This window comes from Diorhabda carinulata, chromosome 3, assembly GCF_026250575.1.
Source record: "Diorhabda carinulata isolate Delta chromosome 3, icDioCari1.1, whole genome shotgun sequence".
In the NCBI taxonomy this organism is placed as follows: Eukaryota; Metazoa; Arthropoda; class Insecta; order Coleoptera; family Chrysomelidae; genus Diorhabda; species Diorhabda carinulata.
In genome coordinates, this window is record NC_079462.1 from 31,129,001 (window position 1) to 31,147,330 (window position 18,330).

Consider the following 18,330-nt stretch of genomic DNA (forward strand, 5'->3'; position numbering starts at 1 on the left):
AATCCAAGGTGGACTAACTTTTTCTTACACTTACGCTTGACTTGATTAATAATTCATTTTTAGATGTGGTCAAGGCTTAAGAGCGCAATCCCATAATTATGAAGTGTCAACAGACGAAACTCTAGTAGACATTGAAAAAAATAATTTACATGAAAAAGCGACCGATTTTTTAGAATATTTAAATAATTTCCATGGTTATTCATATAATTGTGAAGTATGGAAATCACACACTAAAATTAATTGAGTTTAAATATCACAAATATGTTAATTATAGTCCAGTCATATAAACCGAAAAAGAGGGACTAGATGAGAATCAAAAATATGCTAAAAACTTATGTGCTTGTTTTGAGATATTCAAGATCAAGGGTCGCATCAACGGTTTTTTGTAAAAAAACATTTTAATAACATTTATTTTTATTATAGTTTCGTTTCAACAATAAATTCTACACTAATCGGGGACTATGTAAGAATTTTGAACTGATAATGTTTTTGGCTAGACCGGATTCCTTAATTTATTATTTATTATCATAATATAATAATAATAAAAGGTTGAAACACCAAACATAAACAATCTAGTTTTTTGAACTTTAAAGTAGTTCTATTCATAAAAAAAAACAAAAAATAGGTGAAAGTGAAAATTACAAACGATTCTGTCCCCTTCCTGGTAGATTATACTAGTTTAAATTTAACTTTTTGTAGAAGAGTTAATGAAAATACCTATTTTGAGTATTTTGGGATGTACTTGGATAAAAATGAGAAGTTTGTGCTGCCAATTATGTTTGTAAACCGCGTGCGGAATATTTGAGATTATGGAAAAGTGGCAAATGCAGTGCCTCCAAATTTGGAACACGTTTGTCAACAACCAACACGAAATCATCTCGAAGACTGTTATTTTCGTAGAGTGAACATAAACGGTTCAATCAATAGAAATCATCTGTAAATGTGAGGTCTGGATAATATGAAGGATAAGGGAACTAAGTAAATCGTGGAATGGATCCGCTTGGAAAAAGTTCCTGAAGAAATTGACGAACTGCGGAAGCTCCGTCTTGCTCGAAAAATTGATTTTCAAAAAGGCCAAATTACGTCCACGATAGAATTGACGTAGATAAAGCATGATGAAGTTTATATGTTAATTAAGTGTGACCGAACTTAACCATTCTTTTCGATAAAGTACGGACGGAAATCGATTTGTGCGACGATTTACTTGGCCCCACAAATGAAAACCATACATTTTTCAAAAATCAGGATTTTCATATTGTAACGCAAAAATTCAGGAGCAATATTTCACTCTACTGCGATAATTCCGAAGATGTAATTGTCGATGTACCTGAATCACATACGAAAACTCACTCTTGAAGTATTTTTAAGTCAAGATGCAGCGCTGTTCGCTCAAAAACACGTTCATGGTTATTTTTGTTGTTAACAGCTCTGAGGCGAGCTTCCTTTTCGTTGGCACAATATATTTACTCGTATTTCTGAACTTCCAAATTACAGCAGTACTTCAGAAAGTTTATTAAACCGTTGATCACACAAGTATCGCAGATGTGCACCATCACGTCGACCGATTCTATACTAGTCTATACTAGTTAATTTGGGTATGACAGCGCGCATATAGAGACACCTATGTTTCAGTTTCAGTACTATTTATTTCAGGCTATACTGTATATAGTAACCTTTGAGCGAAAACATTGAAGGACTCAACTCATCACAAAGTTTATGCTGGTTTTTAAGATATGTCAAATGGGCCAAAGTACTTTTTCCAAAATGATTCAGATGATCTTCTGAGAGGCCCCCAAATTAGACAAATTACGAATTACACTCAATTTAGAAATTCTATGACTGAGTTAGAAACAAAAAATTTGATATCTTTCGTCTCTAAGATGCAGAGCATAAAATTTCGCTTCTTCCATAGGCATCCAAACAGGTTTTCGTAAAATTTAGTACATATGAGTAAAAAAGCAAGGAGATCGTATGCATCAGGACGTGATAGAAAAATTTTTAAAAATGCCGACACGTTTTCTTCGCCATTAACCTTTACAGAAGGCATAATTATATTGTCTATAGAAAAAACCGGGTCTGCTTGAAGTTTTGTGTTTCCAATGAAATTCCGTAGCCGTAATTTAGGCTACGGAATTGTTTAAAATTTTGTGAGGAGTCTACTTGGTGTGTTTTTGTTCCTGAAAATCAAACGGTCAATAAATAATACTACTTGCCTTCTTAGAGGCGTCTAGGTGAAGCAATTCGTGGTGAATAACCACCACCATATAGTTGTATTTACAAACCCTTACTTTAGCGCCCGCACTGAAGCTTTCGTTCGCGTTGAAAACTGTTAATAAAGTTTCTTACTTTCTTTTGTCGCTGAAGATTTAGTTGGCTGGCCCTATTTGGAGCAATCAGAAATGTCAGTTCACATAACCACATAGTATTTTCAAAATTTAGACATATTAGTTGTATGGTAAAAAGTTTCAGGATTTTTTAGATTTGTTAATGTTGTTTCTAGCCTAGTTATATTTATACCTAGTATTAGCACAGGGAGTAAAGTTTACTGAAATTTTATGCCTCTATAGTTTGGTAAAACTGAAAAAGAAACGACATTGACACTTCAAACACAAATAACACCATATGTGGTCATATGACCTTGATTCCTGTTTTCATTGGCTAGGCGCTGGAATGCGAGAGTCGAACATAAAATTTTGCCATCCCCAGCGCGAACTTCAACGCGAGCGCATTTATGTTTATAAATCACACTTCGTAATCGTTTATAACTTGACTTTGATGCGATGTGATATTTCTGAAATTTTTTTAGGATAAACTCGAAACGAGAGTCATCGCTCAACAATCGTATTCTCCAGATTTGACTCTCTGTGAATTTTTTCTATTCTAAACTTTCGAAACTAAAAAATATGATATACAGACATTGATATAGATGGGGCTAAATCATAGATATTGTATATCGCTAGTTCCATATCTGATATTATGTAAATAAAAGTAACAAAATGATAAATAGCAATAAATAAGAAATAAAAACAAAGAATACAATCCGTTATACTAAAATATCTATTTAAAACTATAGAATGTTGTTGGAATGTTATTTACGTTATTCGTCGATCAGCCAAATCGCATTTTTTTGATAGTAACAAATTAATTAAAGGAACTAAAGTTAGATATTTATTCATGATAAATTCTTATCTGTCGTTAAAATATTTTTCTCACGTATTCAACAATGATAAAATATATAATTTGGAGCTGTGTTGAGTGGCGTGAATTTCTCATGATTACACGAGAATACCTGAAATGTTAAGGTTATTCCAATCTGCTAGTCTGAACCCCTCGTACTTTGAACGGTTATTGGAAGCGTTTAAATATTTTCTGCGCAATCTTCGGCTATGCACGGTTCTGGTTACAGTACTTGCTATCAACCAAGCATCGAATGACCATCTCGGAAACGGTTCACAAACGATCCTTAAGTTGGTTGGAACTGAGGACGGTTTTTTGATGGGTTGGAACGAACCTAATGTAGAAAATACTCCCTCCATCTTTATTCTCCAATTTTTGTTATTAGAGTGTGTGTGTCTTTATTTTTTTTTTTTTCATGACCCTACAAGTTTCGATCTAGTAGCTACGATTTCGAATGTACAGTGTTGAGTTTCCCTTTTCTGATTCCTCACGTGTAATTGTTTCCCAAACGTTTCAGAATTCGCCAAAAACGTTCATTTGGCCTCAGAATATTCAATTCTGCAAAAGTTTCCGCCTTTGCATAATGAGTATTAGTTACCATATCTGGCCAAAGCACAAAAGATGCTTTTTCTTCATGAACTGCTTCAAATTAGATCTAAATCAATCTTTTTGGGTGTATGGGGACAAATGTATGTTGAAGAATGCCAACGATACTTTCGAGTTGAACTTTTTATGTCTTTCGACATACGCTTCTGAATTTAGTTCCTCGCCTTTCTAAAAACAATACGTCAATAGTAAAATATGACTCGATAATGATTTCCAAACCTTTAGCGGGCGAAAAAGTTGTGATATTCTCAATTTTTGAACTATATTGTGTTCCTTACATATTTTTTGCCAAATTTTCGGCACCTGGTTCCTAGTTTCCCGTGAGCTCCTTTAACCAAAGCTTATCACTTTTTTAGCATTTTTTTTGCTTTTCTGCATGATCCTGACTCTCTTTCAATCGAAATACCTGTTTTAATAAACCAACAGATTTCGTAAATTATTCTTACAAATTGATTAAACGTGAACGAATCCTTCAGATCCTGATTTTGTTTATAAAATGAAATTATTAGGTAGCAGAAAACATTTCCAACTAGTGCTTCAAATTATAATGTTCTGTAACAAACGAAAGTGAGGTAATAATAATATTTTATGTTTCAGATGAAAAACTGCGCATTTCTTTTACTCGTGGCCTTTCTAAGTTCCAATGAAGCTTCAACAACAAAACCGCCATCTTATTCAACTACGGAAGATGATTTGTTTACAGAAACGCTTGAATGTGTCGAAGACAAATCCGCTAAAATCAGAACCTTTGCTAATTTAACGGAATACCAAGGAAACAAAAACAGTTTCGATCCCAGACATAAAAATTATCAAGGAAATATTGTTCAGTTTAGTACAAAAATTATTCCCAAGATTGTTAAAAACAGTTTTATTAGTTTAGGATCGGATAACATCATGAAACTTGATTTACACGGAAAAAGTATTGAAGACATAGAGGACGAGAGCTTCAAAGGATTATTTTGTTTACAAAAGCTCGATTTGAACCACAACAACTTGAGTAAATTATCCGAAAATAGCTTCGCTGGTCTAGAGAATCTCGAAGAATTAGATCTTAGTTTTAATTTATTAAAAGATGTCACCGACAGTAGCTTGGCATTTATAAAATTGAAATCATTAAAAGTACTGGATTTGTCTCATAATAAAATCACCGTTTTAGACAGGCGGTCTTTCATGATTTTATATGATTTAAAAGTTCTAAACATTGGTTACAACGATATCAAAAACATTGATCCAAAAGTTTTCAACTATCTGGAATCTTTGGAAAAACTATTTTTGAACGATAACGATTTAATTGAAATATCAGCCGGACAATGGAAAGGTTTAACAAATCTAACAGATCTAGATTTATCCAACAATTATCTATCGTCCTTTGACATGAATGATAAATACAGTTTCATCAACTTGAAAAACTTAAATTTAAGCGGTAACGAACTCAAAGATATAGACATCTACAGCATCAGAACAACGTTTCCGAATCTAACGAATCTCGATCTCAGTCAAAACAGTTGGTACTGCGGTGATTTGACAATTATAAAACGCGTCTTGAAAGATTCCAAGATAACGTTACCGAGAAGCATAGACTGTAACGATGACGAAACAGGTGAAGTTACCACTTCGAAGCAAATTACCACTTCTTCGGTTTCTAAATTTCAACGAGGAATAGAAGTTGAACTTTTGAGGCAGAATAATCAAATTTTGGAAACGAACGAACACATAGTTGATGATATTGAGAGTTTGAGGAACGTTGTAATGTGCCTGCTGGTAGCTTTAATTATATTTTCTATTATTGTCTTCACTGTTAAGATGGGAATTTGTAGGAGTTGGTATTCTAGCGTTTCGGGACGAAATAATAGGGGATATATACAAACAAGCGATGTTGAGAGTGTTGGGTTGATTACCCGTTGAAATTATTGTAAACAATTCAGAAAAATGTGATTTATAATTGTGAAAAACTTTTTATTTCCAACTGAATGAATAATGATATAAATTTACTGGAAATGTTACATTGTTAATGTAAGTTTTGTAATATAAATGTTTTCTATAGTCTATTTTTTATTAATGAGTGAGTATTTAAATAATAAAGCACTCGTATTCCATAGACGCATCACTCCTTTTAGTAAACAATTCAAAATTTTTTTGAAGTTATAGAGTATTATCGTATGAAATAAAATTTGATTAAATCTGCTGATTTTGTTACAGCCAAAGTAATAAATCCGGATATTACAGATTGTCCACGTAAATTAGCGGCATATGGGAAACTTTTTTATTATTAATTTTACGAAAAAAAGTTATTCTTTATAAGGGGAGGTACCCGGCAACTTGGAATTAGGGCGGTATTCATTTATTTTTTTAAATCTAGCTAACTTTGGAAAATGTTAAATGGAAACGTGCAGTTTTAATTAAGGAATATAAAAGTAGACCAAATTAGCAACAGAATAGCGAAAACCGCATGTATTATTATTATTATTATTATTATTATTATTATTATTATTATTATTATTATTATTAACCCTTTGACTTTTATGCATATGGAACGGATTTAATTTTTTGCTATATGGATTAATATGTAATGTATAGTGTGTATCCTTTTTTCAAAATTGTTTGTGCTACTTCTAGGACAACACTTTCAGACGCTGGTATATCAGTTCCCGGTATTTTATCTGTGCCAACAGAGATTTTAAAACGAATACAATAACATGATGAAGACTCGCAAAGTTTATAGATTTTTATTCCAAATCGCGCTCGTTTCGATGGATGGATTTGAATATAACTCAAACGTCCCTTGAACTTCATAAGAGATTCATCTAGTGATACTGCGCTCTCTGGAGTATAAAGATGATCGAATGTATTATTTAGATAATCAACTAAATTTCTGATTTTCCTAATTCTATTATTTTTATCCAACTTTTCGTTGTCTGTAAAATGAAGGAATTTTGAGATATCAAAAAATCTATCCCGTGGCATAGTGGCTGCAAAAATTGGAGTATTTATAATAGTTCTTTTTGACCAATGTGAACCCAAATTAGATTTTTTTACTTGAGACATATTAATACAGAATGCAATATCACTTCATTTCATCCAAAGTTACTGGAAACCACTTTAGGTTTCGTTTATTTGCACCTTCTTTCGCAATTATTTGACTGGCATATCTATTCGTTTCTTCTACTATCATTTTCCAAAAAATTTCAGTAAGAACTTGGTATAGCACTTCCAAAGGTGTACGATTATCACCCAATTTGCGATCAACGCCAACTAGCGGGGGTGTCGCAAAAATCAACGCCTACTTATCAAACTCAGATGACGAGTCTCACTCGTCAAATGTACTCAAAGGGTATAGAAGAAGGAAAGACAATTTTGAGGAGTCAAAAAATGTTAAAATCCGCTCAGTCGACCCGGAGTAACATATGTTTAAAGGAAAATGCTTAAAATTTACACATTTCTTAAGATATCTCAACATTTTTCAAGGATAGCTAGATTTAAAAGAATAAATAAATAGCGCCCTATAGCGTATATGAAGAAACGATAATCATAGTTTAAATGCATGTTAATTAGGCAAAATTTATAAGTTATTCATTTTATAATTTTTGGTATTTAATTACGCCCTGTGGCGGTGGACCTACAACTCTGTAAATAATTTCCAGGTTTTCCTCGAGGTCACTTTTGTTATAAATTTTTTTCCCGAAGCTGTACTATAAACGGTTCCCGAGCTATGGCCGAGAGCCATTCTTATTGGGACACCCGGTACATTTTATTTAACGTTATTTTATTATTTTCAATTTTTAAACTGCCAACAAAATGTTAAATAAAGCTTGAGGTTAGGAATTTGCTTAAATTGGAATTTTTGTTAGGGGCAGCTATAATTTCAAATGACGTGAAATATTAATCTATGCAATATTTTGACTTTTGAAAAAATCGCATGCAATATATTGCGTGTTGTCTTGCACTATGTCAAGCGGTCTTTAGGGAACACGAAGAATACAGTCTTTTCTCACAGATTCTGTAAATATTTTCCACTTGGTTGTGGAAAATTGTTCAATATGAGTTTAATAGCGTATGTGAAACATATAAAACATCAAAAGTTATAAATACTGACGCATTAAAGAATGAAGATAATCATTCCGTTGGCTCCGTTTCCTGAAATAATTCCTAGAAACACCCATAATTTTTCTCCCTGGATTCCCTCACCTACCTTCATATATACTGTGCTTTCCAAATATAAAAAGGAAACGCTTCACCGAAAAATGAGTTTAATAGGGTATGGGAACATATAAAACATCAGAAGCTGTGAATACTGACGCATTAAAGAATGAAGATTATTCAGTTGGCTCATCATTGGTTGGGGCAACTGTCACACAAAAATTTCGGGTACCAGAACAGTGTAGTGTATACACAGGCGAAATAAATATTGAACATCGGGCTTCAGTCTATATAATGATCTGCTCTGATTCAATCAGCACCATAAAAATAGGACACAAGCTTTCCTATAGCAAAACAAATCAACAATTTTTGTATCCAATGGTTTTTTTAATTTTTTTTTATATATTTTTCTTCTCATGTTACAGTTTCTATCTGGTGATAAAAAGACTCAGAAAAAGCAAGAAAATAACCAAACTGTCGATATTAATAAGGTAAAATTTAGATTATTTAAAAAGCATGCATCACTTTGTCATTTTAACTGATCTCGGGGAACTGAAACTACATTATGAATAATACAAGCATGATATAAACAAAGTGTAGTTTATGAGTAAGTACCCTGAATGTTTTCTAAAGCTTTCACCACGATGTTACGTAGGAAGAAACGCCCAAACTGGAGCAAAATAACATCAAATTTAACAAAACCATTCAAAAATCACCTATAACTACCACTACGATCGGTGCGGGTCCCTCTCAGGTAAAATACTTACCACTGAAAAATGTGTGGAAATTATTCTTGACAAAACAACGTGACACACTCCCCATTTTGACCATCAGGCTGCTACCAAAGCATTGAGCTCTCAGGTCATCGAGTCGAAACTGATCTGAAATAACCACTGAAAACTCGATGACCTTGGCAAAAACAATAATATATTTGTGATTTGGGTTTAAACAGATTCAACAAAGAAGCAAATATATACTTGCCAGAAGGCAGCTGTCGCAGATCCTTTAGAATAATGCACCTTATTTTTATTTGTTCGCGGGTCTGATTCCGAGGCAGCTCAGGACCGATCGCATGCGCACTTTCAAAATTGTCGTTCGCGTCTATGACTTCCCACCCACCGCGTTTGCGTCTATGACTTTTTCCCCGCCCAAGAATAACAATTTTGAAAAGACGCATGCGATCGGTTCTAAACTGATTCGGAATCAAGCCCGCGAACAAAGCTATTATCCAGCTAAGATCGGAATGGTTTCTCAGAAACTCAAAATATTGGTGTTATCATTTGTTTACTTATACGAGCGCATATTTTGTCGATAAGTGCGACAAGTTAAAACTTGATATATTGTGAAAAAAATTCGAGTTTCTATTATGCACCATCTCCCGAGTAGATATACAAAAATATGTACATAAATTTCTTTTATAAGCTTGTATCTCACGAACTAACAAAATTAGAATAAAATTTGGATAAATTTCCGAAATACGCCAACAGGAATTGGAAGGTAAAAATGATAGGGAATGGTTACAATCGAATTAGGACTAAGAAAATATACCTGGGATCGTGCGCATCCGCGGAAAAGTGAATGCGGTCAAAAAATGCCAATTCGTGCCACGAAAAAGGAAAAAAAAAATAGAAATATGATAGTAAACGCACCGAACCTAACCTAACCTAAGCTGACCGAATCGATAGCATCGACGTATTTCCCGATCCCGAAAAAGCAATCAAAACAATAGAAATAAATGAAAACCAATTTTATCCTTATACTCTTCCATTGGAGGTCGATCATTCTTTCTAGGATACAAAAATTTCGACGTCACCTGTGAAATTTCATTGGAGTTTTTCGGAAGTTCATCCTAAAATTTTAGCATGTTGCATCCTCTACTTTATTATACTTATTTTCGAGACATACTGTATAATCTGTGTACATACAAATATCACTTAATATAAGCATCAATTTGTATCTGTCCCTTGAAATATCACACAAATGTTTATTACCCAGAGTTGTCAAAAAAAAAATAATTTCACTGAGATTGATAATGTAGATAACAATTATTTCCTGCGTTACCATTAATAAGTTTTGTCCATCGTCTCCTAGATGGCGATACTAATATTAACATTGTTAATTAATTCAAATCTGTGAAAGTTGGATGTTTATATTTATTCGCTATTCTACATATTAATTAGAATAATAATTATTATTACTACAATCAATCATAGAATTTAAAATAGTGTTGTTGACCTATATTTTGACATTAATGATGATGCAATAAAATTTACACACCAACCAAGTTTTTTGTCGTAATTTTTTATTAAAACTAAATCGTCGTATCTGATGATCTTCTTTTTCTCTAGCCCCTTCACGCCCATCAGAGAATTGAGATTTTAGTTTTAATTCTCTGCTTTATTGTTTTACCTTGTCCTTCTCCTTCCTGTTCTACTTATTGTGGTCAAGTTTTCTTGAATCTTCCTTACCTTCTTTTTCACATCTTTTTGCTCCTGTCACTTTTCTTATGAGGCCTTGTATTGTTCTTCTCTTTATGTATCCGTACCAGTTTGAACGTTATTCAACTATTTTGTTTCTAAAATTACCTCATTTCCTATCCTATCCATCCTCGTTTTCCTTGCCATTTCGCTTAGTTGTTTCATCTCGGCTGCTACGAGGATGGTCCCAGAGTTACCTGGTCCATCAAAGAAAACACAAAACTATATTTATTTTTCAGCGTAATATCCTTTTAGTTCCATACACTTTGTTCAATAAGTTCGATAACATGTTTATAATAAGAATCGTCAAGCTCCTCAAAATAGCCAATAACTGCCAATATCACCTCTTCATTGTTGGAAAATCTTTGACCACCGAGCCTGCGAACAGAAAATAATCCGAGGGGGCTAAATCTGACGAAGATAGTGCATGAGGTAGCAATTCCAATTTTAGTTCATTAATTTTGGCCATTGCAATAAGCTGATGAAACTTTCTTATTAGCCAAATGCGGCCGTTTTTGCTTAATTTCTACATCCAAACGTTGCAATAAGTTCGCATAATACTCGCCGTTGATAGTTTTTTCTTTTTCAATATAGTCAATGAAAATTATACCACGCGCATCCCAAAAAACCGACGTCATGATCTTGCCTGCAGATGGAACGGTCTTTACCTTCTTTAGAGCCGGTTCTCCCTTTTCAGCCCATTGTTTTAATTGTTCTTTTGTTTCGTGTTTGAAGTGATGGACCCACGATTGATCCATGCTTATGAAACGGCGCAAAAATTCAGTGAAACATAACCAAACACTCGATGGAAACATCTTCACGACGCAGTTTTGTCTCATTGTGAGCAAACGCGGCACCGATCTTGCACACAGCTTTCTCATGTCCAAATGTCAGTTAATATGCGACGTAACACACTCTAGCCCTCGCATTAGCAGTCGACGATCATCCAATACCGCTTTGAGGATTTTCTTTAACATTTTTGGAGTCGTCACCTCATTTGATCGACCACTGCGATGCTGGTCTTCGCAGGTCGTACAGCTTCGTTTAAATTCTGCTACCCAATATTTCACTGTTGGTATAATTCAAGCAACTACCGCCATATCTAGGTCAGGCCAGGTACTCCTGCTTCAAGGTTGTCGCTCCACCTTTTTCTGGGTCGGCCAGTACTCCTTCGGCCCAATGAGGATTTATCGCGCGCTATCGCCTGCATGTCCTATCGGTGGATTGAGTGGCTTAGAAGGGTATGTTGCTGGTCCCAAGTCCGGATAAAGAAGGAGGGTTCTTGGGTTAGGTTAACTCCCTGCGTAAGGTAAAAATAGACATTGCTCAAACCGATACTTTGGCTCGGAAAGGGACGGATTTGAAGACGACGACCCAAGTTAGTGTTTTTTGTTAATTACCCATGTTTCACTTTTATATTTTTATATTTTTGTCTATTTACAAATCATCGTAAGATGGGGGAGACAAAGAAAAAGATACTGCTACGTCCACGTGAGAAGAATGGAAGAGAGTAGACTGCCACGCATCCAACTTGAAGGAAAACCAATAGGGAAAAGAGAACCCGGAGAACCACATAAGAAATGGATGGACAGCTGGCAGTTCACCTCCCAGGAACTGATACAGAGGAACCTGCAAAACGAACAGATCATGAGATCTTGAATATGAATAAGAAGAAGAAGCCTATTCCTTTTTTTTTCGAAAATTGTCTTATTTAGATCATAGTATATTTGTTTGGATTTTCTTACTCCGTTGCATATCTCTATATATATTTTTCCGTCTTCTGTGAAATACCAGTTATTCAAAAGTATCTATTCTTTCCCTACTCATCATTAAATCTTTTCCATATTCCCTATTTTATCCTGAGGTCTTCTTTTGTCTGTAGCCAGTTTTTTTTTACAGTTAATAGTTCTTCTCTTTTATTATTTTTAATTTAATCCTATCCACAACAAGTATAATTAGAAGAGGACTAAGACTATCATTTTGTTTTGCCCTCATTTTTGGAACTTTTTCTCTTACGTTGTCGTATATTATTATCTCTGTTAGTTTTCTCGGAATTCTTTTATACCTTACACCATCCTATAATTCTTCTCCTTCTTCGTCCATTTCCTTATCTTTTTCTAGAAGCTTCTCGTAAATATTTTAAGCCAACTGACGATCTTATCAACCAAAATACCATGAATTACTAAGATGTCCCAATAGATTTTCTTAATTTTGGCACGTTTTACAAACGCATTATGCTGCACTTTATTTAGATATGGTTATACCAGGTCAAATGGTTTTGTTCTCTTCAGTCATATGTGTTGATTCGCTGCATTGGCCAAGAGATGAATTACCTCGGAGCTACGTTACGTGTTTTTATTGAATAATAAATGTTGTCAAAGACTTTTGATATCTAAGAAAACACATCTGGTTATCACGATCACTGTTTCAATATTTCATTACAAAAAATAAAATGTACTTACTTTCTAGAGATTTCTTTTCGTTTTCTTCTGACCGATGGTCGTTCGCTTTTCCTCCTTCCCAGCCAGGACAACAAACACAACCCCAGCCCTGCAGAGGAACAACTCCTGTATCAGGGCCAATTCCAACAAACCTTCCTCCTATAATAAATTTCCTTCATACTACCTAAAAATTTGCCAACGAATCTCTCTCTCTTTCTCTCAATATATTTTAGCTTAGTCTTTTAGAAGACGATAAATTCGTTATCAAAACGCGAGTCAGACAATGTAATTGTGTTTGTTGGAGTAGTGGTAGTATGAATTTCACCAACGGTTTCAGAAATTCCAACTTAACCAATCCAATTACTGGAAGTACTAATTTCCGACATCTGGAACTTGAATAAAAACTCGAAAAACTAACATGTTTGTGTTCGAAATCCCATAAATGAGGCAAATTTGCGTGAGGTTATACCTATTTCTGGTTTACTTATATAATATCGAGTAGCTTCTATGGAAAATTTGTTTTTAATTTTCTCTTCATAGAGTACGCCATCAAAAACTATTCATAATGACTTCTTTAGTCCGTTTTAACAGTTATTAAATGAATAGTTTCTGATGAACTGCTGATTTATGACTTTCGTTTCAAAATAATGTGGAGCTCGAAAAAAAAAAAGATGAGAAATTAATAATAGTTTTTATTGTTTGTAAATCTTTTACGATTTAATTTCTTTGAAGACGTTATTATTATACATTTTTGAGGTGTATCCATCTCTGTGTATCGTCTCACATGGATTCGTAAATTATTTTTAGTTTCAGATAAAAACATTTTGCTTGTCCTCGTTCTACTTATTCTTCTGAAATACATTGATCTTCGTGACTTCCTGTAAATTTTCGTTAATTACACAACCATCTCCGTCATAATGTTTATTGAGCGATATTTAATTTTATATTTTTAATGGCCGGTTTCTAAAATTTATTGGTCATCGTTAATAGGTTAAATAAACAGAAAATGTTGTATTACAAGGTAAATTCAATAAATAATTGGTTTTTTTGGTACGAACTATTTTCATGCTACGACCTAATTTCGGTTTTTATCAAAATCTAACGTTGGTAATGTAAAAATATCAAATAATTCAACCATACAATTTCTATGTATGGAAAAGAAACAATTATCAATGTTAATTACCATTGATATTGATAACTAAAGATAAATAATATGTAATACGCCTTTTCGAAAACGGGTTAACCTGATATTAATATTCGGAAAGGAAACAAAGATCACGTTCATTATTGTTCAGAAACTGATCGAGTTTATTGGGTCGTAATCATATGAAATGCTAAGTTATTTCCATAAAATTAATAATATAGAAGTTAACATTAGTGATGAAAAGCTAGAGTACAATCAGCACTTTCAGTTCCGAAAAACCTGGCGTTGAAATGCGCGCAAAGGTGTAATTCTATTTAGCATTCTTAAACTGTTTCCCCAAAGTTCAAAATTAGTTGAGAACGAGAAAATATAATGTAAAACAGAAATCTAGTAGTCAGACAGCCTAATATATAATAGCTTCGGAGCTACTCCGAAAAAATTCTGATCACAAAGTGATTTCTGAAGACGATTAAAAACTTGTTTGGATTGTACATGGATCATATATATGGCACCAACAAAATCAAAATAACTATTATCAAAGAAGAGACAAAAAAACACATATGTGCAAGCTCTTTCCATTATGTGGACAGTTTTGTTGCATACACATTTGACCATCCACGGATGTCTTTCCAACAGGTCTTCATCGTGTTTTGAGCGTAAACTCCTTCGTCTCCCCTAAGTTCTATGGGGGGTTTTTTTCTTATTAAGGTTTTTTTACACCCTGGTCATTGCGGTTGTTTAGTCGTCGTAAAATGAATGTGTTTTCGATATTTCGGGTAAACCTTCTTCATAGTCGTCCCCGATGTATAACTCGGCACTTTCTTATGAAGTACGGAGTTACCCTCTTGTGAGTTGAATCGCAAACCTAGGAGCTTTTTAGGGATTTGGGATGTGGTTTGGTGCAATTTGTATTTTCAAAAAAATTTTTATAAATCTAGTAATCCAATTTTCTTCTCGACCTCCCGTATTTCCCCACTTCTATACTTGATGAGTTTCCTTAATTCCTCATTCGTGTGTGTTTCCAGCTTCTCAAACAGCTTTGCGTCCATAACGTCCAATACTTATTGCAGCCCCGTTTCTTGGTGTCCAGTGGACACTCAATGCTTTTATCAGCGTTATGTTCTGTTGGACCTGGAGTTTCTTTCTGTTCATTTTACAGGTGTGTCCTTATACTACTGAGACATACGTAATAATCGGTACCATTATGCTCCTAATCATCCTGAGCTTTATTTCGGAAACAACGTTTTCATCTTCAGTTTATTTTTTTCTATCGATTAATCCGCTCAATTTTGCTATGGCTTATCTCAATATGTCGACCCTGTTTTTAACATGTTTGCTCGCCCAAATAATGAATTAAGCGGCATCATAGTACAATATATAGAAAGTAAAATGGGCGTAAAAAGGGAACAAGTCATTGTAATTTAAATAAGAAACTTTTAAATCTTTGACGACACATGAGTTGCTGGATTTTCGATGTTTCAATGAAGGTAAACTCAAGATTTTCTTTTGGGTTTATGTTTTTAGCTAGCTCTAGCTTTTGCGATATGGGTGTTTAAAGGATAATGGTATATACACCCTTATATCCAGATTAAAGCGGAATACGACAAAAAAATCATATAAATATAAATAAGTACAGAGTCCTTCGAGAATCGATATGTATATGGGAAAGTATTGCGACTAGTGTTCTGAAAATTTGCTTGCATGGGTTTTCCGAAATGTTCGTTTCAGCTAAAATAATTTCAGTCTTCTGAAATTCCCGGTTATACCGGAAGTGGACACAAACTTCGTTATTTTAAACGGAATACCATGGTTTTTATTAATTTTTTGGAATCTACGTGAAATTTCAATATAACTTTATATAAGTCATAGTATGTCGAAAATCCACCATTTTTTAATTATTTCACATTTTCGAAATTTTTGCACACATGCAACCCTCCACTAAAAAAATTATATTTCTAAGTTTAAGTGAGTAAGGACTGATATGTTTGAGATTTGGACAAATAACACTTACAGCTTTCAAAATCTGTGAAAACCTTGAAAAAAATTTATATAGGGTGATCAGAAAATGGTGCCGAAATTCGCTATCTAAAAACTTTGGAAGTTTCAGAAAACTGAAATTATTTTAGCTGAAACAAGCATTTCGGAAATCGCAGTAATTTCCCATATAAATATCGATTCAGCACTTCGTGAAGGACCCTGTATATCCAGTCGATACCATAACATGAATTTGGAGAGAAGTTGTCATTGGTTCTATATAATTCAATAGCATTATCTTTTAATAAAAATATTTACCTCTATGACATTCCGTATATTATTAAATAATTCTAAATCCTGTACTGTTTCAAAAGTTTCGAAGAGTCATGGATGCGGCGTAGTGAAAAATCAATTGCGAATGCATATACCTACGCATAATTATAATGAGTGAAAAGAGAACATGTCTTGAGTTGTAGTCAGCAATCTCTTACCTACCGCACACACCGCACCAATTGACGTCAATGGTGACCTTTGCTTTCCTAACCGTGGCTTCGCTTCAGCGACTATTGCCGCTTTGGTTAACAAAACAGGACCGGAATCGAATTTTAAAACATTCAAGCGATTAGAATACGTCTAGAACGATGATAATATATTTATAAATTTGAAAAAGCATAAAATGTTGTGTAATTATAATTCCATATTATTTAAAAAATATATTAAATCTATAAAATTGGCGATAAATACTAAAAACAATTAGGAGTATCGAAAATTCGCACGTCACAAGTTTGGGAATAAAAATATTATTATATTATGATGAAATTAATAATTTACTTCAAATCTCATAAAGACTCAATTACTTTAGTTGGAAAAAAATACATTATACTTATTTTTATATGTACTTATTGGTATGAATTAAAAGATAAGAAACAAAATTTTACTTATTAGACACGACTTTGTTTAAATGACGGCCATCACGTGGACGGTACTTCTCAAACAGTTTATGTACATTTTCAAAAAATTTTTTGAGAAAGTGGTCGAGGAATACTCCCGATATTTTCTTCAATATTCTTTCTTAAATCTGTCAAATTTTGTGGATTTTTCTCGTAGACCACTCTCCTAAGATAATCCCACAAGAAAAAATTAAGTGGGGTCACGTCAGGTCTCCCAGGTGGCCATTCAATATCACCTCTTCGTGAAATTACCTTTTCTGGGAACAACTCCTGCAATGCAGCTAAAGAGTCGTTAATGGTGTACGATGTTGTCATATCCCATTGGAACCATGTCAGCCGGTTACAATGCTCACATCGTTGCAGTTGATGCCCGAAAAAACATAGCGTGCAGAAGTTACAGTCACTGCATGTCCCCTGTTATCTTCAGTAGGGCCCAATAACGCAGTTCTCCGACCCACGCGGTGAGTTTTGGGCTATGCAACGGGCGATTATGTAAGGTCTGTGGATTCTTTTCTCCCCAAAAACGACAATTTTGGCGATTTACGTATCCATCCGAATGAAAATGTGCCTCATAGCTGAAGAACATGTTGTTGAAATAGTTGAATCTTGCACAATCTGAATTTTATAGACGTCCACAATTTGCTAATTGCTATACTATCATATGCTTTCTGCGGATCCACATATAATAGATGGATTTCTTGTTATATTGTATTTTTTCTCTTCGACCACTTGTGTCTAACACAATGTAGATGGTCTATTGTGGATCTACCGGCTCTGAAACCAGCCTGATCTTCCGCCTCAAGTTCAGAGTTCTTTTTATGAAGTCGAAGACAAGAATAGAGATAGCCAGGAGCACGTTTTTTAAATTAAAGTCGTTTCTCACAAGTAATGACTTTAACCTGAGAATACGCTGGAGAATAACACAATGCTTTGTTTTGACTACCCTACTTTATGGTGTTGAGAGCTGGACTTTGAAAGTCTTAAGCATGCGTAAGGTGGAAGCTTTTGAGGTGTGGCTCTTTAGACGGATCCTTAAAATACCATGGACGGATCGGGTGACTAACGAGGAGGTGCTAAGACGAATGAACAGAAAACGAGAACTATTAACCATTGTAAAGAGAAGGAAAGCTAAATAGGCCTTGTTACAGCTGATCATGGAAGGGAAGATAGAAGGTAGACACGGCCTGGGTAGAAAACAATTTTCATGGTTGAAAAACCTTCGAGATTGATTCCAAGTTCGTGATACCGTAAATCTAATACGCATGACTGAAGATCGTGAGGAATTCCAAAAAATGATTGCCAACCTTCATTAGATTGAAGCAGGCACTGGAAAAAGAAAAAGATATGGGAAGAGGTTTTATGCTTAACATATTGGAGGTAGCGCAACATAAAATCAAGTACCATGTAAAGCTGCAGGGGATTCT

General features: G+C 34.2%; 1 protein-coding gene across 4 annotated transcripts in view; it reads left to right on the forward strand.

Annotated features, from left to right (window-relative positions):
• LOC130891810 (inositol-trisphosphate 3-kinase homolog) overlaps window positions 1-18,330 on the forward strand; it is a 119,413-nt gene that overhangs the window by 5,736 nt on the left and 95,347 nt on the right. For 2 of the 4 annotated variants that reach the window (XM_057796802.1, XM_057796805.1), the window contains one exon: window positions 4,381-5,826. The exons of 1 other annotated variant lie outside the window; for it this stretch is intronic. In XM_057796802.1, coding sequence (XP_057652785.1) covers window positions 4,381-5,688 — 1,308 coding nt within the window. In that variant the 3' untranslated portion in view covers window positions 5,689-5,826. Of the gene's footprint in view, window positions 1-4,380; window positions 5,827-8,345; window positions 8,412-18,330 lie in introns of those variants that run through there. One more of the 4 variants, XM_057796803.1, reaches the window with a different exon arrangement.